The sequence below is a fragment of the Rana temporaria genome, chromosome 6 (assembly GCF_905171775.1).
Source record: "Rana temporaria chromosome 6, aRanTem1.1, whole genome shotgun sequence".
Taxonomy (NCBI): Eukaryota; Metazoa; Chordata; class Amphibia; order Anura; family Ranidae; genus Rana; species Rana temporaria.
The window spans coordinates 147863495-147882449 of NC_053494.1; the positions used below are offsets into that span (position 1 = coordinate 147863495).

Here is an 18955-nt window from a genome sequence, read left to right on the forward strand (position 1 = left end):
TTTGCATTTAATACTATGCTGATTATGTGTCAGCTCTTACATTTATCTTGTTTATGTGATATCACTATTCCATTAGTGTGATATGTTGCGCAGAATCACCATTTATTTATATGTCTGTAGACATTGTTTGTGTAAATGACTCCCAGAAAGAATTTTTCAACCCTACCATGTTTAGAAGGACCTCTACCCACTCCATGCGGAAACCCACAACAAATGATCAAGAAACAACAAAACAGACACCGTGGAGTTTTTGATATGCTGTAGGGTTGGTTCATACCAGTCGCTGCACTGCAACGCTGAGGCTGGTGTGCAGTGCGATTCCGCTGAGAGCAGCACAGCGGGTGAGATGACACACAGACATCTCATAAAGTTTAATTGCTGGGCAACATAATGTGAGGCAGTGGATTGCGTCACACTGCGCTGACAAATAGTACTGCGTGCAGTCCTTTTTTTCAGAGCACCGTGCCTGCACACAACTGCATCGCACTTTGCGCATTTTGCCCTGTCCATGCAGTGGGACTGCGCTGGAATAGCCGCTCAACACAGTCCTACTACATCTGCTGTGAATCTACCCTCAATGTTATGGTACCAGGACAGTTGCCTATTCCAGCTGCACTTAAAGTGGTTCTAAAGCCTGAACTTTTTGTACCTTGATGCATTCTCTGCACTAAGGTTAAAAACCTTCAGCCCCCCCTATACTTAGCTGAGCCTGATCTCGATCCAGCGATGTGCAGAAGAGCAGAGGTTCTCTCAGCTATTTTTCACCTCATTGGCTCAGAGACAGCATTGGAAGCCATTGGCCAGTGTTGAGGCAACAGGGGGCGGGGTTGAACCATGCTATGTGTGTCTATAGACACACAGAGCCGGCTCGGTAGCGAACGTGCACGAGTGCACCCATAGCACTAAGCTGGGCACTAGGCAATGGGGAGGAGCCAGTAGCGTTGGTGGGGGACCTGAGAGGAGGAGGATCTGGGCAGCTCTGTGCAAAATAATTTCACAGAGCAGGTAAGTATAACACGTTTGTTATTTAAAAACAAAATCAAACACAAAGCTTTACAATCATTTTGAAGTATATTCCCAAAACGATTTCCCTTCATTTTTAATAGATAGGGATAAGCTTAGAACAGGGTTTTCTACTATCCAGGGCTTTGTTAGGCCCCTTTCACACAGGCTTTCCGATCAGGTCCGGATGTCAGTTTTTAAGGTGGACCTGATCGGACCGCCCATTTAACCGTATGGAGCGGAGGATATTAGCAGTGACATGTCTGCTGACACCCGCTGATATCCGTTCCTCTCCGCCAAAACCAGATGGATTGTGACCCAATTTTCCATCCGACTGGTGGATCATATCGGATGAAAACCGAAAGGTGGCTCCGCAGAATTTTTGTAAAAAAATACTTTTTAAAAATCCTTTCTGAAGGTTCTTATTTTGCTTGTGGGCATTGTGATAATGGACCGCCCGTCCCGCCCAATTCTCGCGCATGCACATTGTAATAGCAGCGCCGCGCTGTCAAGCACTCGGGAAACAAAGAAGCTAGTAATGCTGCATACACACGATCAGTTCGTCTAATGAAAACGGTCTGATGGACCGTTTTCATCAGACAAACCTATCGCGTGGGCCCCATTGTTTTTTTATCCATCAGTCAAAAAACTAGGAACTTGTTTTAAAATTATCTGATGGATAAAAAACCTTTAGAAAAAAACGATCGTCTGTGGGTACGTTCATCGGTTAAAAATCCACGCATGCTCAGAATCAAGTCGACGCATGCTTGGAAGCATTGAACTTCATTTTTTCCAGCACGTCGTTGTGTTTTACGTCACCGGGTTCTGACACGATCGTTTTTTTTTAACTGATGGTGTGTAGGCAAGACTGATCATCAGTCAGCTTCATTGGATAACTGATGGAAAAATCCATCAGACCGTTTTCTTCAGACGAACTGATCGTGTGTACAGGGCATTAGAAGACTGAACCAAAATCTTCACTGAATCGCCTCACTTCCGGTCTCGAAATCCTGCGATTCTAGCCCTAGGGGAAGCGCATGGCATCCTGGGAAATGATGACACACATTTCCCAGTAGCATTAGCGTGCTGAGGAGCCGAGAGAGATGAGGTAGGTCTAATATGCACAATAATGACAAAAAAATTTTTGATGGAAACTCCACTTTAACGTAACAAATTGGAGGTAGCCTGATATAAACAGAAGCAAGTCTATTTTCATCCTGTCACAGGTCGGCAAATATCCAGTTGTAAAATGCAGAAATAAATTAAATGGGCTGCTAAATGTGGAATGTAAACGTGGCAAAACGAACGTTTTGAATGTGGGTTACTATCTGTCAAGTTAAATCGTTCAGGAGAGGTTGTAAAAACGTCCCGTGTACATGGAGCCTTACATATAAACCAGGGTTTGACAAATTTGCTTGGAATCTAGGAGCCAGCTAAAAAAGTTAGGAGCCAGAAAATGCGCCCCGTTCCGACGAGCTTGCGCACAGAAGCGAACACATACGTGAGTAGCGCCCGCATATGTAAACGGTATTAAAACCACACGTGAGGTATCGCCGCGATCGTTAGAGCGAGAGGAATAATTCTAGCTCTAGACCTCCTCTGTAACTCGAACCATGCAACCTGTAGATTTTTTTAAACGTCGCCTATGGAGATTTTAAAGGGTAAAAGTTTGTCGGCATTCCACGAGCAGACGCAATTTTGAAGCGTGACGTATTGGGAATTAATTTACTCGGCGTAACATTATCTTTCACAATATAAAAAAAATTGGGATAACTGTACTGTTGTCTTATTTTTTAATTAAAAAAAGTGTATTTTTTTAACAAAAAAAGTGCGCTTGTAAGACCGCTGCGCAAATACTGCGTGACAGAAAGTATTGCAACGATCGCCATTTTATTCTCTAGGGCAGGGGTGGCAAACTCAAATTCATCGGGGCCGCATTAGCAGTATGGTTGCCCTCAAAGGGCCGGTTGTATCTGTAAGACTACGTGTCCACTATTATCATAAATAATTGTCACTGCATTTGTTTATTACTGGTTTTATGGAGCGCAGGATTCAGGAGTTTGCTGCGTACGAAATGCAGGATACAGGAGTATGCTATGGACCGTGTGCAATATCTGACCTCTGCACCCTCCACTCTCCTTCCATCCATCCTGGGATGGGATGGGGTGGGGTAGGATGAGATGGGATGGAGTGGGATGAGATGGGATGGGGTAGGATGGGATGGGGGTGGATGGGATGGGGGGGGGGGGGGGCCGTAGGATGGGATGGGGACGGAATGGGGTGGTATAGGATGGCATGGCATGGGGGTGGAGTGGGATGGGGTAGGATGAGATGGGATGGGGTATGGTGGGGTGGGATAGGATGGGATGGGCTACCTGACATACATGGACCTACCTGACATACACAATGACTTCACCTACCTGAAATACACTGACCTCACCTACCTGACATACATGGACCTACCTGACATACGCTGACTTCACCTACCTGACATACACTGACCTCACCTACCTGACATACATGGACCTACCTGACATACATGGACCTACCTAACATACACTGACTTCACCTACCTGACATACACTGGCCTCACCTACCTGACATACCTGGACCTACCTGACATACATGGACCTACCTGACATACATGGACCTACCTGACATACACTGACCTCACCTACCTGACATACATGGACCTACCTGACATACATGGACCTACCTGACATACACAATGACTTCACCTACCTGACATACATGTAACATGGATCTACCTGACATCATGTGTCACAGCATCCAGCCAGCCAGCCAGAAAGGAGGGGAGGAGAGGAGAGCCGCCCGCCCATGCACTAGTGTTGTCATATTCTTTTCCCTAGTGCATGGTGTCGAGGAGGCTTGTAATTGCCGCCTTCTGGAGTCTGCGGCGCCTATGATGGACGTCACACGTCCTGCGGTCCTGTGATTGGATCTCCAGGACGTCCATCATAGGAGCCGGGTGTACCAAGATGGCCGACCGCTCCGGAGCTAGGCCGAAGCCGCGGCCTTTCCTAAGGCCGAGGCAGCGGTGCTCTCCGCGGATCACGGATCGGTCACGATCCGTTGCATCACTAGTGGCAATGGATGGCCCGTTGCGCGAGCCACATGGATTCGGCCTGCGGGCCTTGTGTTTGCCACCCCTGCTCTAGGCTGTTAGAATAAAAAATATATATAATGTTTGGGGGTTATAATTAGAGGGAAGGAGATGGCAGTGAAAATAGTGAAAAATTACACACATTAGAATTGCTGCAATGTCAATGCCAATGTATTGTAATGCCAACGGCCACCACCAGATGGCGCCAGCTCACAGAAGCTTCCGAAGAGCTTGGGACTTCACAAGGCCGCAAAAGCCGCGCCCTTAATTACCGGCCGTCGCGGACCCGCCGCGATCGCGCAGTGGGGGAGGGTGCGGGCGCACGGAGACACAGGATCCTGTGCCTCCGTGCGCCCCCACCTCCCCTGCCGTGCGATCGCGGCGGGCCCGCGGCGGCCGGTAATTGAGGCCGCAACTTCGCGGCCTTGTAGGCCGCAAAGCCGCGGCCTCAATTACCAGCCGCCGAGGGCGCCAGGTCACAATTTCTTGTCGCCAATGCGACCTGGCGCCCGGATATTGTCAGCCCCTGATATAAACAATGGTTGTTATTTAGGAAATTAAATACATCAGCTATGTATTACTGCACTTACAGTGGTAAATGGACAAAAACATCACAACTACATTTCTTTCTATGAAAAATCTTCCAAAGTTTTTCCAAAACGTATTTTGGAACGGAAATGATATCTCTCCTCTTCTGCTTTGTTTTAGCAGGGGATCTGTTCATGTTTTCCCTGTAGAACAGACTAAAGGATGGACCATGTGAAAGGAGACCCTAAGGGAGTGATGGCAAACCTTGGCACCCCAGATGTTTTGCAACTACATTTCCCATGATGCTCAACTACACTACATGACCATCATGGGAAATGTAGTTCCAAAACATCTGGGGTGCCAAGGTTCACCATCACTGCCCTAAGGTGTGTTTCTGCCAAGAACTGCCAGACAATCACAGCTACCTCTGATATATTTATATAACCTTCAACCGGAGAAGATTAATGCAAGCTTAGGGGATTCTGGGCTTTAGCCACCACAACAGTGGAGACCTCCACCAAAAAGGAAAATGTATGTATATTGAATGTATGCACTGATGGGTTTGACAGTAGGGTGGTACTATGTAAGTAATTCTAGGGTAATTCATGAGCTGTAACATGGTACAGCTGATAAAATATCTTCCTACAATGTGTTGAGGTGACTGGAATAACAGAATGAACTGCCGAGATTGGCTGGCTAGTGCTTAAAGAGAAATCTTTGGATAAAGAATATTTTCATACGTTGAGCTTCAAAACTTTGTCGTTTATCGGTGAACATAAAAGTTAAATCCCAGGTCTTAAGTAGCACCAGCACCTGTTTGGATTCAATTTCTTTTAGAACAAATAAAGTCTTGTCATTGCTTCGAAAATTGTCATAAAAGTAATTATTTGCCTCAATTTTCACTTGATTTGTACTTCTCAGTCTGTGGATTGCATTCACAACAGATTAGAAGCTTAATCCTATATATAAATTAATATATGTAAGAGTTTACTGTGCCATTACTCCCATTTGTCAGGAATAAGAATCGACTCAGGGTTAGTGATCACAGATGGTTTCCATTACTGTAGCTTGTGTGTTATTACAAATTATAGTAAACTTGCTTACGTTAAATTAAGAAATTGGTACCAGATAATATTAATCAACAGAAGACGTTTAGGGCGTTTTATAAAGATGTCTTTCTTGTAAGGCTTGCAGACAGAGACCTAAGTGTTTTTCTGTTCAGGCGCCGCTAACATTTTCCCCAAAAGTAGGAGAAAGGTCCGCATCTGCCAGGGTGTGTTAAGGTGAAACGGACGTGAGTCTCGACCTCACAACACAAATACAGAAAGAATTTGGCAGGGTGAGCAGTCTGCACATTAAAGCTGCCCAAAGACCTGAACTTGTGCCAACCTCACTATTCTCCCCGAACAAAGCGGGCACCATGGTGATACCAGGGCCTATTACACGTATGCATTTCCAACCCCACCTCAGCACAGGACGCCTGGCACCCCTAACCCTTCTATCCAACCCCCTCTTTTGAGTTCAGAGATTTGCAGCTGCCATGTGCACCAAGCGAACTGAATAGCACAATACTCTAATATTACCCTTTTGTTCTGTATACCCAGCCTTTAGAAACAAAATACAGCATTCATTTAACCGGGATAAGTGGATATATTGTGGAAGAAAAGTCCCTACACTGCACAGATTGATCTTAAGCTTTTATACTTGTTTATATCCAAAGACCTAAAACTAGTTTATGTTTGATGTTCATAAAGTTGGTTGAAAAATCACCACATTAAAATATTTATTCTGCATTTAGATAGTAATATCTACCCAAAGTATGTGTTTTTGAATTATTGATTGGCTCTTGTCTTCTTCAGAAGTAAAGTAAGTGAAAAGTCACAATGATCTTCAATAGACTGTTGTAATTTCTTCACAGCAGAGGCTTTTTGGATAAGTTTTTTTAATGCATTGATCGCACATAGACAGAAAAAAGCAATGCTTTCCAATGAAACTAGTTCACACATTTGCATTGAGGTGCATTGCGCAATTTAAAAAAAAAAAAGTACTAAAGGAGGCATTTTTATGCAACACAACATGCATAAATTCACATACATGCCAGGATTCACATACATTGGCGCAGGGGTTGACAAATTTGCTTGGAATCTAGGAGCCAGCTAAAAAAGTTAGGAGCCAGAAAACGCACCCCGTCCCGATGAGCTTGCGCGCAGAAGCGAACACATACGTGAGCAGCACCCGCATATGTAAACGGTGTTCAAACGCAATTTTTTGAAGCGTGACATGTTGGGTATGAATTTACTATGCGTAACATTATCTTTCATAATATTAAAAAAAATGGAGATAACTTTACTGTTGTCTCATTTTTTAATTAAAAAAAGTGTAATTTTTTCCCAAAAAAGTGCGCTTGTAAGACCGCTGCGCAAATACGGCGTGACAGAAAGTATTGCAACGATCGTCATTTTATTCTCTAGGGTGTTAGGATAAAAAATATATATAATGTTTGGGGGTTCTAATTAGAGGGAAGAAGATGGCAGTGAAAATAGTGAAAAATTACATTAGAATTGCTGTTTAACTTGTAATGCTTAACTTGTAATACCAACGGCCACCACCAGATGGCGCCAGCTCACATCTGGTGGTAATAACTTGTAATACCAACGGCTCACCACCAGATGGCACCAGCTCACAAAAAAAAAATAATAATAAATACATTTATTTTTTTTGCCCACCTTCCAAGCCAAGTCGCCAGGACACTATTTCTAGTCGCCATGGCGACCTGGCGCCCGGGATTTGTCGATCCCTGCATTGGAGCATATTTATGCCAGCGTAGCGTATCTAATATACGCTACGCTGACGTAGCGCAGAGAGGCAAGCACCGAATTCACAAAGCACTTGCCTCCCAAACTGCACTGGGTTCCCTCGGCGTAAGCCGGCGTAGGTGGAAGTTGGCGTGAGCCATGCTAATGAGGCGTGACCCCATGCAAATGATGGCCCAAGTGCCAAACAAGTACTTAAAACGAACGGCGTATGCGCCGTCCCGTGGACGTATCCCAGTGCGCATGCTCAGAATCACGCCCAGCCCTATTCACGTACTACGTGAACTACGTAAAATACGTCGGCTTGTGTTCCCTTTGCATGGATGCTGCTCAGTTACACCTCCTTTATGGGGCATAACTTTGCGCCGGACGTATGACTTTACGTGCACTGCGTCAAACGGACGTACATTCGTGAATCGGCGTATCTCCCTCATTTGCATATGTAAATAGAAAATCAATGGTAGCGCCAAATACGACCAGCGTAAATATGCGCCCACGATACGCCGGCGTAGACAAGTTACGTCGGTCGGATGAAGCCTATTTTCAGGCGTATCTAGTTTTTTGGGCACGGCGCACAGATACGACGGTGCATATTTGCACTTACGCGGCGTATATCGAGATACGCCGGCGTAAGTGCTTTGTGAATCCGGGCCAGGGGGTTTATTTACTAAAGGCAAATCCACTGTGCACTATAAGTGCAATGCAAGTGCACTTGAAAGTGCCGTCGCTGTAGATCTGAGGGGGGCATGCAAGGAAAATACAAAACAAAATTTTTACTTGTACATAATTGGATGATAGAAATCAGGAGAGCTTCCCCTCTTTTTAGATCTTCCCCTCTGATCTACAGCGACTGCACTTCCAAGTAGTGCACAGTGGATTAGCCTTTAGTAAATCAATCCCAATGTGACAATGTGGAAATAGTGAAAGTGCATTTAAAACTGTGCAAAAACATGCCAGAATTAATATAAGGAACATGTTGGATTTGTGGTATGAGTGGGCTCTAAATTTAGGAAGACAACACAAAGATATTTGGTATAATTTTGACAGCTGAATATTATTGCTGATAATGGGATGCACACAGACAAAATTAATTTTGGAAAAAATTTAATAGAAAGTAAATGTAGTTGTGATGTTTTTGTCCCTTTACCACTATAAGTGCAGTAATACATAGCCGATGTATTTAATTTCCTAAATAACAACCATTGTTTATATGTAAGGCTCCATGTACACGGGACGTTTTTACAACCTCTCCCGAACAATTTAACTTGACAGATAGTAACCCACGTTCAAAGCGTCCATTTTGCCACTTTTACATGCCACGTTTAGCGGCGTTTTGCCGCGTTTGCATTTAGAAGTGTTTAAAAAAACAAAAAAAGGATGTAAACGAAACGCGAAACTGCTCCAAAATGTCCGTTTAGCAGCAGCAGTGTACATGAGACCTAAAGATGCTCTATTTATTTTAGTCTACCTATTAAAGTGTTGTAACCACTCTGTACATTAACCCTTCCATTGGCAAAACCATTTTTGCTTTTTTTTGTCTGTTTTGTTTTTGTTTACATATTTTAAATAATAATGCAACCATTTAGAAAATGCAAAATTTTAGTAAAAAGAATGCGCTAGAATAAATTTTAGGGAACACAAATGCAATAAGTTACCCACATTTTTGGTAACATATAAAAGATTAGGTTGCACCAAGTAACTAATTACCCAACATGTCAAGCCTTGGTCCCTTTTAACCATGCACCCGTGAAACAGCAACAAACTTTGGTACCCTATATTTTCCGGCAGTGTTTTATAAGCTCCTACAGTTTATAAAGAGTTAACCACGAATAATAGGCCTAGAATGTAGGCACCCCACCGACACATGCATTTACGTTCATACATAGGGGTAAGGGGGCTCAGAAGTATATAGGAGGATTTTAAATGCTTGGGATTAACTTTCATTTTTTACACTTACATTTTTTTTATAAACTTTTTTTCATCACAAAAGCGCCAAAAAAGTCCCCTATGCGACATTTGTTTGTTGACTGGTTCTCTTTAATGAGGCACCAGGGGTCTTAAAGACATCAGATGTCTCAGCCCTTTTTTCAGTGACACTGATATAATGTAAACTGCGTTCTTTCAGCTCCCTCCACAGCCATATTAGCTGGGAAAAATGGCATAGGGTCCTGGAGGTGATGTTTTATATGCCGCTTCCAGGTCAAGAAGAGGAAGGGGAGGCCACTGAACCAATGTAACCCTTCCCTTTAACCGTCAGCATCCACCATGCTCGTCCTAGGTCTGCCGATGGACGAGCAGAGCCCAGGAAGCAAGGAGGGGCTTTTGCTGGGAGGGGGGGGGGGGCTGTGGCTGTTACTAGGGTCTGTGGAAGTAATACAGCAGCTGCCCAGCTGCCTTATCGCTTCCATCTGACAGCTGGTTGTCAGCTTGTCAGATATAAACCCCTGCCTGACAGCTGTATGATGCAGCAAAAGGATTAACACAAATATCAAGCAAAATCCTTTTTTTTTTTATTATGATAAAGAAGAATCTTCTTTTTTTTTGGATAGAGTTTTTGGGAAAGAGTCGGAGTCCCTGACAGGTTCTTACTGCTATTCAGGGCTCATAACAGAGATTTACCCTCACTTCCTGTCCTGCTGACAACGCTTTACCAGAAAGGAAGTCAAGGAAAAGCAACACAGACAGAAATAAAAAGGGTTTTCTGTTGTAGAGTAGGGGAAGGCCAGAACCAATGTCAAATTTTTAATTCTTCATATATTCTTACCAATAAGAGTGCCAAACAAACGTCAAAGGGTCTGATATCTATTAATGATAAAATGACTTCACGGCAGGAAATTATAAAATGGTCAACGTGCTTCAGGGGTCAAACATATCCCCATTTCTTCAGGGCTAAAACACGAAATACATAAGAATAAATGCATGAGATATAGAATGTGGGGTAGCACATCCATATGTATAGATATCTGAATAACATCCATTTTACATGGATTATACCTAAATTCCAAATGATTAATCAAGATTAAAGAGGAACATCACTGTTATCTTGAAAAATTGCAACAAAGGGCTTTTTGTTCTTTGCATACATTGGCCCGGATTCACAAAGCACTTGCGCCGACGTATCTCAAGATACGCCGCGTAAGTGCAAATATGCGCTGTCGTATCTGTGCGCCGGACCCACAAACTAAGATACGCATAAAAACAGGCTTAAACCCGCCAACGTAACTTGCCTACGCCGGCGTAGGGTGGGCACACATTTACGCTGGGCGCATATTTACGCTCACATTGATCAGCCATTCAAATATGCAAATGAGGAAAATACGGCGATTCGCGAACGTACGTGCGCCCGACGCAGTGCGCGTAAGTTATACGTCCGGTGTAAAGTTATGCCCCATAAAGGAGGTGTAACTTAGCAGCATCCATGCAACGGGCTGCACCAGGGAACCCAAGCCGGCGTAATTTACGTTGGACGTGTGTGACTGGGCGTAGATTACGTTCAGAGTGTACGCAGTGATCCGGCGTATCTTAGGCAGTTGTTCCGACGTGGTTGTGAGCATGTGCACGGGGATGCCTCCACGTCCCGGCGCATGTGCAGTTTGTTATACGTATCTGTCTGGCGATCGGCCCATCATTTGCATGGGGTCACGGCTCATTTTCATGGCTCACGCCCACTTCCACCTACGCTGGCTTACGCCTTAGAAACCCAGCGCAGTTTTGGGAGCACTGGCTTTGTGAATTCCGTGCTTGCCTCTCTGCGCTGCGTCAGCGTTACGTATATTATTTGCGATACGGCGGTGTAATGTGCGCCCGCTCTCTGTAAATCAGGGCCATTATTTTTTGTTCTTCCCCCATTATTTACATGGTGGCCATTTTTACTAAGGGCATATATATCCATCTCTCTTTACTTTTTTATACAACGCCTGGAACTCTGGGTCTGATTATAGGAACATGTGACAGTGTACATCATCTGAGGGGAAGGCACAGGTGATGTAGCCTTCCCAGGATACTTCTGTGAGAGCCTGGTTACATCATCAGTGCCTCAGTCAACCAGGAAGTGGACAAACAGTAATTGTAAGTAAAATTAAAAACTGTTTAACTATTGAATGTGAGATGATTTCCTACTAGCATACAGGGCTGCCTGATTAAGTGATTTTTAGTGAAAGTGAAAAGAGTTACCATTACCAGTAAATGGTAAAGGGTAAATAAGAAATTGAGCACAATAACTAACTACAGGAGTTTAAAGTGTATTGTTTATGAACTAGTAATGCCAACTATTAATGCTGTACATAAAAATGTAAGATTCTATTTTTTTTTTTTTTTTTTTTTTGCTGTTGCAGTTTTTGGTTTCCTTTGCCATTTTGAACCTGTGGGACCTACTTATCCATAGAAACTTTTAAATTGACATAATACATTTCTCAGTCAATTAAGTTTACATTCTATCTGGCAGTATCTGTGCCCCTATACATTTTCTGTTTTTCTTTTTGTATGTATTGCCTTATTCTCTTTCTTCTTAATATTCTCAATATCGTATTCTTTTTTCTTTTTCTGTTTTATTTTTATCTTTTTTCTATTTTTTCCATACTTTTCCTATTTTTTCCTTTTCCCTTCTTTGATCAATGATTTATTTCATTTATATCCCGTTCTTTTAGTCTGTGTTTATTTGGCTTGCTGTCTTCTGCAATTATAGCACTGTCATTTTAAGCCCCCCAGGTGTTTATCCTGTGTGGGTCCAATACCAGCCCCCACTGTTTGCAGCCTATCAAAGTCTATGACAGGCTGAAATACCATGCATCCGAACATACCTAACTGCCCCCCCACCAAGATATATGAGCATTATGTGTCAGCGAAAATCCTCCCCCCCCAAAAAATTAAGCGCTAATCTGCATGCTTATCACCTAACCATAAATCCCCCTGCTCCCAGTACAAACCTGCCCCCTGCTGAAATCCCCCCCTGCCAGCACAAATCTGCATCCCCCTTCAAGCTAAAATTCTCTCTCTCTCCAAAGCCCCCCAGTACAAATCCCCTGCCCCCCCCCCAAAAAAAAATCACCCCTCTTAGCACAAGTCCTCTACCCTTTAAATTTCCCCACCAAGAACAAATCCTCTTCCCCCCCACTACTAGCACAAATACCTCCCAAATTTGCCTCCCCCACATAAATACCTCACAATCATCTCTAATAGCACAAATTACCCCCCCCCCCATACATTTTCCATCCTATCACAATCCCCCCCCCCCTCTGCCATATCACCTCTCCTAGAACAAATCCCCTCTCCTAGCACAAATCATTTTCTCTCATTCCCCCTCCCAACTCAATTCCCCTCCTAGAACAATTCTTTTCCCCTGCCACCATCCAAATCAGCCCTCCAAACACAAATCCCCCCCCCCCCAAATCTGCTTGAGGTGTCCCCTCACATGATACCACAGTGCCCAGGGCAGGTGCCGCTTCTGCCCTCCACTTGTCCTGGGCCAGGCTGTACCTAGTGGTACTTGCGTTTGGGGCCCTAAGCGTTCAGGGATATATGCCTGGAATGCAGAATACTGAATGTTTCAGGCATACATCCCTGAACGCATAAAGCGCTAAACACAAGTACTGCTCTGTACAGCAGCTGCATCGTGTTTTAGCCTGCCATAGACTTTTACAGGCGGCAGGCAGTGGAGCTGGACACACCTCTGCCTCCCGCATACACTAAAATGCCAGAATTGGATACACACGGGCAAACTATACTTCTGTAAAAATATCACTGTCCCAACTCACCCTCTGTAGCCCAATAGTAAATAAAAGCAGGAATCTCTGTAGCGATAGGGCTGGTGCATTGTTTATCACCTCAAGCACTTGTAGCTGCTGTTGCAGTAAAGTGCATGCATCCGGGCTAGGGAGGAGAACTGGACAAAAAAGCCATTATTTTCTATTAGACATTATAAACCCTTTTCATTTAGTTCCTATGCTAAATTGTAATGAGTGATACGAGCCTCATAACTGATATAGGCTGTGCCTGTTCCAGGCAGACTAAGCAACCTGTTTTTCATCACTACAGAGGTGCCTGGTTAAATTTCGATTTTGGCTGCCAAAGTTAGGGCGCAGGCAATTCTAATATTTATATGAAAATACACTTTCTCTGTAAGATAAATTCTTTTGGGTGGTATGAGTATAGCCTCCGTTCAAAATGATACATTCCAAAGAATGACTTTCTGCCCCCTCTGGACTTGTGGTGACAGCTAACAATGTGCTGGAGCTCTGACAAAATGCTGATGGATAAACTACCAAAAGGAGGGAATTGTTAAACATGAGGAGTTTTCATATTTATGACTGTTTCTAAGTGTCGAAAACATTTATGAGAATTATATAACAAGCTTTAAAGCATTATAGCTGTACTCAAAGATTGTTAGCAAGTGGTCTGTATCCTACTGTCAAGCCGGCCTTCCAGAAAAAAATGGAAAATCCCAAAGGAGATTGGGAAGATCCTCAGGGGTGTGAAAGAGAAAAAAATCCCCTGAGTGGACTTTTAAAGCACTAATTATAGTAATGTCCAATATACAGAGTATTAAAGTAGAAAAAAAGATTTTGGGCCAAATCCACAGCCAGCCGCCGTAACTTAAATATTCCCATTTAAGTTACACTGCCGGAAAATTTCTACCTAAGTGCCCGATCCACAAAGCACTTACCTAGAAATTTTCGGCTGTGTAACTTAAATCCGGCCGGCGCAAGTGTTCCTATTCAAATGGGGCGAGTCCCATTTAAATTAGGCGCGCTCCCGCGCCGCCCGTACTGCGCATGCTCACGACGTCATTTTCCCGACGTGCTTTGCGCGGTTTTACGTTGCGCCGGGTTTTGAGAATCGCGACGGGCGTAAAAAAAAAATACGAGTTGCGGCGGGAAAAAAAAATTTGAAAAAAAAAAGGCGGCGACGCGGGATAGAAGGGTCTACTTTTACAAGGCCTAAACAGTTTAGGCCTTGTAAAAGCAGCCCTAATTTTACGATTGCAAACTAATACTTACGGAGAAAAAACGAAGCTGAAAAGCTTCGTGGATCTCCGTAAGTGCTAATTTGCATACCCAACGCGGCATTTCGACTCAAACAGCGGCGGATGCGGTACTGCATCCTAAGATCCGGCAGTGTAAGTCCCTTACACATGTCGGATCTTCTGTCTATCTATTGAAAACTGATTCTGTGGATCAGTTCCAAAGATAGAAACAGGGATACGACGGCGTATCAGTAGATCCCTTTTGTGGATCTGGCCCTTTATTCATAAATAAACATTATTAAAAATACACATATAAGAATGAAATATTGATTATAATGTCACCATGCTGGGGGATATATGTAGGAAACTCCTTACACCGAACGCGTTTCGGGATTTAACTCCTTCCTCAGGGGTGCATAAAGGGAAGATAATTCATATAACGTAGACTAGAAAGATGATTTTCAACATTTCATCACACATTAAAATCGTAGGCAAACAAAACGCAAAGCTGTGTCAATGGGGTCGCCATTTCAAGGCAAGTGGGCCTCAGGATGAACAGGTGATAAATCTATAGAAACTTTTTGAAGTAATTGCCAGCCCAAAAATAGTTTATATCTCCAATTCCAGGATAAGCAGGACAGCCAGGGGGATATACTGGGGTCAGATATGAGGATCCCTTAATTTATTGGATCCAAGACGGACCCACTAATGGCCACTGATGGTAAAGACTGAAATGATCCAACTATACTAGCAGAGACTTGATGGAGCCAGCCGCATACCCCGACATCCAGCAAGGAATCCTCAGGGGTGTAGAAGCCGTCTGCCTGGGAAGCATATGTCCTATAGTTATGCTCATAAGTTTACATACCCAGAATTTATGATTTCTTGGCTATTTTTCAGGGAATATAAATGATAACACAAAAACATTTCTTTCACTCATGGTTAGTGTTTAGCTGAAGCTATTTATTATCAGTCAACTGTGTTTACTCTTTTTAAATCATAATGGCAACAGAAACTATCCAAATGACCCGGATCAAAAGTTTACATACCCTGGTGATTTTAGCATGATAACATGCACACAAGTTGACACAAAAGGGGGTTGAATGGCTATTAAAGGTAACCATCCTCACCTGTGATCTGTTTGCTTGTAATTATTGTGTGTGTGTAAAAGATAAAAGGTCAGTGAGTTTCTGGACTCCTGACAGACCCTTGTATCATTCATCCAGTGCTGCACTGACGTTTCTGGATTCTGAGTCATGGGGAAAGCAAAAGAATTGTCAAAGGATCTGCGGGAAAAGGTAGTTGAACTGTATAAAACAGGAAAGGGATATAAAAAGATATCTAAGGAATTGAGAATGCCAATCAGCAATGTTCAAACTCTAATCAAGAAGTGAAAAATGAGGGGTTCTGTTGAAACCAAGCCACGGTCAGGTAGACCAACAAAAATTTCAGTCACAACTGCCAGGAAAATTGTTCCACAAATGACTTCAGGTGAAATACAGGACTCTCTGAAAACACTCTCTGAAAACATGTGGTGTGGCTGTTTCAAGATGCACAATAAGAGGGCACTTGAAGAAAAATGGGCTGCATGGTCAAGTCGCCAAAAGAAATCCATTACTACGCAAATGCCACAAAGTATCCCGCTTACAATACGGCAAACAGCACAGAGACAAGCCTCAAACCTTCTGGCAAAAAGTCATTTGGAGTGATGAGATCGAAATCTGGCCATAACCATAAACGCTACATTTGGAGAGGAGTCAACAAGGCCTATGATGAAAGGTACATCATTCCTACTGTGAAACATGGAGGTGCACCGATGATGTTTTGGGGATGTGTGAGCTACAAAAGGCACAGAAAATTTGTTAAAAATTGTTGTCAAAATGAATGCAGTATGTTATCAAAAAATACTGGAAAAACATTTGCATTCATCAGCCAGAAAGCTGCACATGGGATGTACTTGAACATTTCAACATGGCAATGATCCAAAACACAAGGCTAAGTTGACCTGTCGTTGGCTACAGCAGAATAAAGTGAAGGTTCTGGAGTGGGAATCTCAGTCTCCTGACCTCAAAATCATTGAGCCACTCTGGGCAGATCTCAGATGTGCAGTTCATGCAAGACAGCCCAAGAATTTACAGGAACTGGAGGCTTTTTTCCAAGAGAAATGGGCAGCTTTACCATCTGAGAAGATAAAGAGCCTCATCCACAAATACCACAAACGACTTCAAGCTGTCATTGATGTTAAAGGGGGCAAGACACTGTATTAGGAGCTGTGGTATGTAAACTTTTGATCAGGTTCATTTGGGTAGTTTCTTTTTCGATTCTGATTTAAAAAGAGTAAACACAGTTATACCCATTGCTCTGAGGAGGGCTGCAAGACTATAGACCTTGCCTTAAAACTAAAGACTGGACTACACTACCAGTGTCTAGCGAAACACTGGCGCGCAGGGGAATTTTTTTTTCTTCAGCCAAACACTAACCATGAGTGAAAATAGTTTTTGTGTTATCATTCATATTCTCTGAAAAATGGCCAAGAAATCATAAATCCTTGCCAATGTATGTAAACTTATAAGCACAACTGTATGTTGAGTGCACGTTGCAGATACCCACTTTCTGTTTCTTGAAATGTCAGTCACCAAGACAGTACATGAAGGGTAATCTCTTTAAAGTGGAGTTCCACCCATAAATATAACATTACATCAGTAGTTTTAAAAAAATGTCATTAGTCCTTTAGGAATTTTTTTTTTTTTAAATGCCTTCAAAGTGTTGTTGCTAGGCAGAATAGTTAATCTTCCCTCTTCCTGCACCTAGGTTCTTAAGCTTCCTAACCTACACCGCACAGACTCCTGGGAATGTAGTGGGTGTAACTTTCCAGGAGTCTGTGTACTCCCCAGTCTCGAAGAATCATGTGACTTGGACAGTACAGGTGCTGAAACCTGATCTGAAACCTATTACACTGCTTGTGCAGCACTGAGCATGTGCGAGATCTGCAAGGCTGAAATCCAGGAAGTCATACAGTCTGGCTTCATGATGCCCACACCTAAGATGGCCCCAGTCAATTTCTATTTTATAAAGTGTCTAAATGCTGTAACAACCTAACAAAACGGACCTTAGTTTACAGACTAACTTTACTAGAATACATTAAGCTTGTGTATTACAGGAGTATTTATATTTAAAAAGTGAAATTGTGGCCGGAACTCCGCTTTAACAGCATATAGAGTAAAAACCCAAGAAAACTGTTGTTGTTATGATATTTAAATGCATTCTCTTTTAGGAAGACTGCTTTATTCATCTCCTGTTGCTGATAACTCAAACTTTGCTTCTTTGTTCTGTAGATTCTACAACACAATGTGGGTGGAAGCCCAACAAAACCTCAGCCTGCTGCTCCATCAGGAGATGCCAGATGTTCCTCCAAAACCTCAGAAGGATCGCATGGCAGTTGCTCAACAACTTGGGACCATGTATGTCAGATACCTGCAGATCTTTCGAAATCTTGAGTTGGCCTTTGATCAGATGACACATCCACAGAAGAGACGGCTGGTGAGAATGGTCCTGGATGGTGTCATGGGACGCATTTTGGAGCTAAAAGAAGAACTGGTTGAATTGGAGATCTCTGAATTTCAGTATTTTGATGATATTCTGCAAGACCTGAAAATGGGACCCGTAAGTCATTGGTAGAAAATGCTTCTGTGTCTGGGGGGGCAAACGTAGGTCAGACTGGGCTAGCTGTGTGTCTTTACAACTTTGGAACATGACCAAGCTATTTTATTGCTATACATCTGGTTATGTTACTGCTGCTGTTCACAAATCCAGATATCTCAAAGCATAAATATAAGTATATTTCCATTGCATAGAATGACTAATGTTTTTCTAAACTGTAGATTCCACTGCAGATATTAATATTTCAGACAAGCTAGCAGTTTATTTATATTAATCTGACCAAATAGCACCGAAGTTCTGTTATGTGGTGAGGAAGAGATGTTTATGCTAAATGCCTTGTTAATTTTACCAATCCTGGCTCAGAATAATTACAGTATTTTAACATTAAGTATTTTTCTGGTTAGGTCAGAGAAAAGCCATCCATCTTTCTAAACTAACTATGATTAAAAACGACATTTCCCGAAGTTTGCTCCATTAAAACAGAACTTCATACAAAAAATAACTTTAGTGTCGTTATATATTCACTATGAATCATTACATTTATTTTTATATGCTGCTAGTACCATTTCCTAAACGTTGGCATTAGAATAACTTCCTCAAATAGAGAGTGGGTGTGCCCACACTATGAGTTTTTCTGGCTGTGTTCCACTTCACAATGCTTCCATCCTAATGTTTTTCAGTGTAATTTGTGCAACCTGCCCTTGTGCACCTTTCTCCATTGTTCTTGTTATAAATTTAGCACTGCAGCTTCTTTTTTAACCACTTAAGCCCCGGACCTTTAGGCAGCTAAATGCCCAAGCCAGGTTTTGCGATTCGGCACTGCGTCGCTTTAACAGACAATTGCGCGGTCGTGCGACGTGGCTCCCA

At 42.9% G+C, this 18955-nt stretch overlaps 1 protein-coding gene across 1 annotated transcript in view; it reads left to right on the forward strand.

The window, feature by feature from the left end:
* IQCA1 (IQ motif containing with AAA domain 1) overlaps positions 1–18955 on the forward strand; it is a 297557-nt gene that overhangs the window by 17773 nt on the left and 260829 nt on the right. The window contains exon 3 of the mRNA XM_040358492.1: positions 17703–18091. Coding sequence (XP_040214426.1) covers positions 17703–18091 — 389 coding nt within the window. The remainder of the gene's footprint in view (positions 1–17702; positions 18092–18955) is intronic.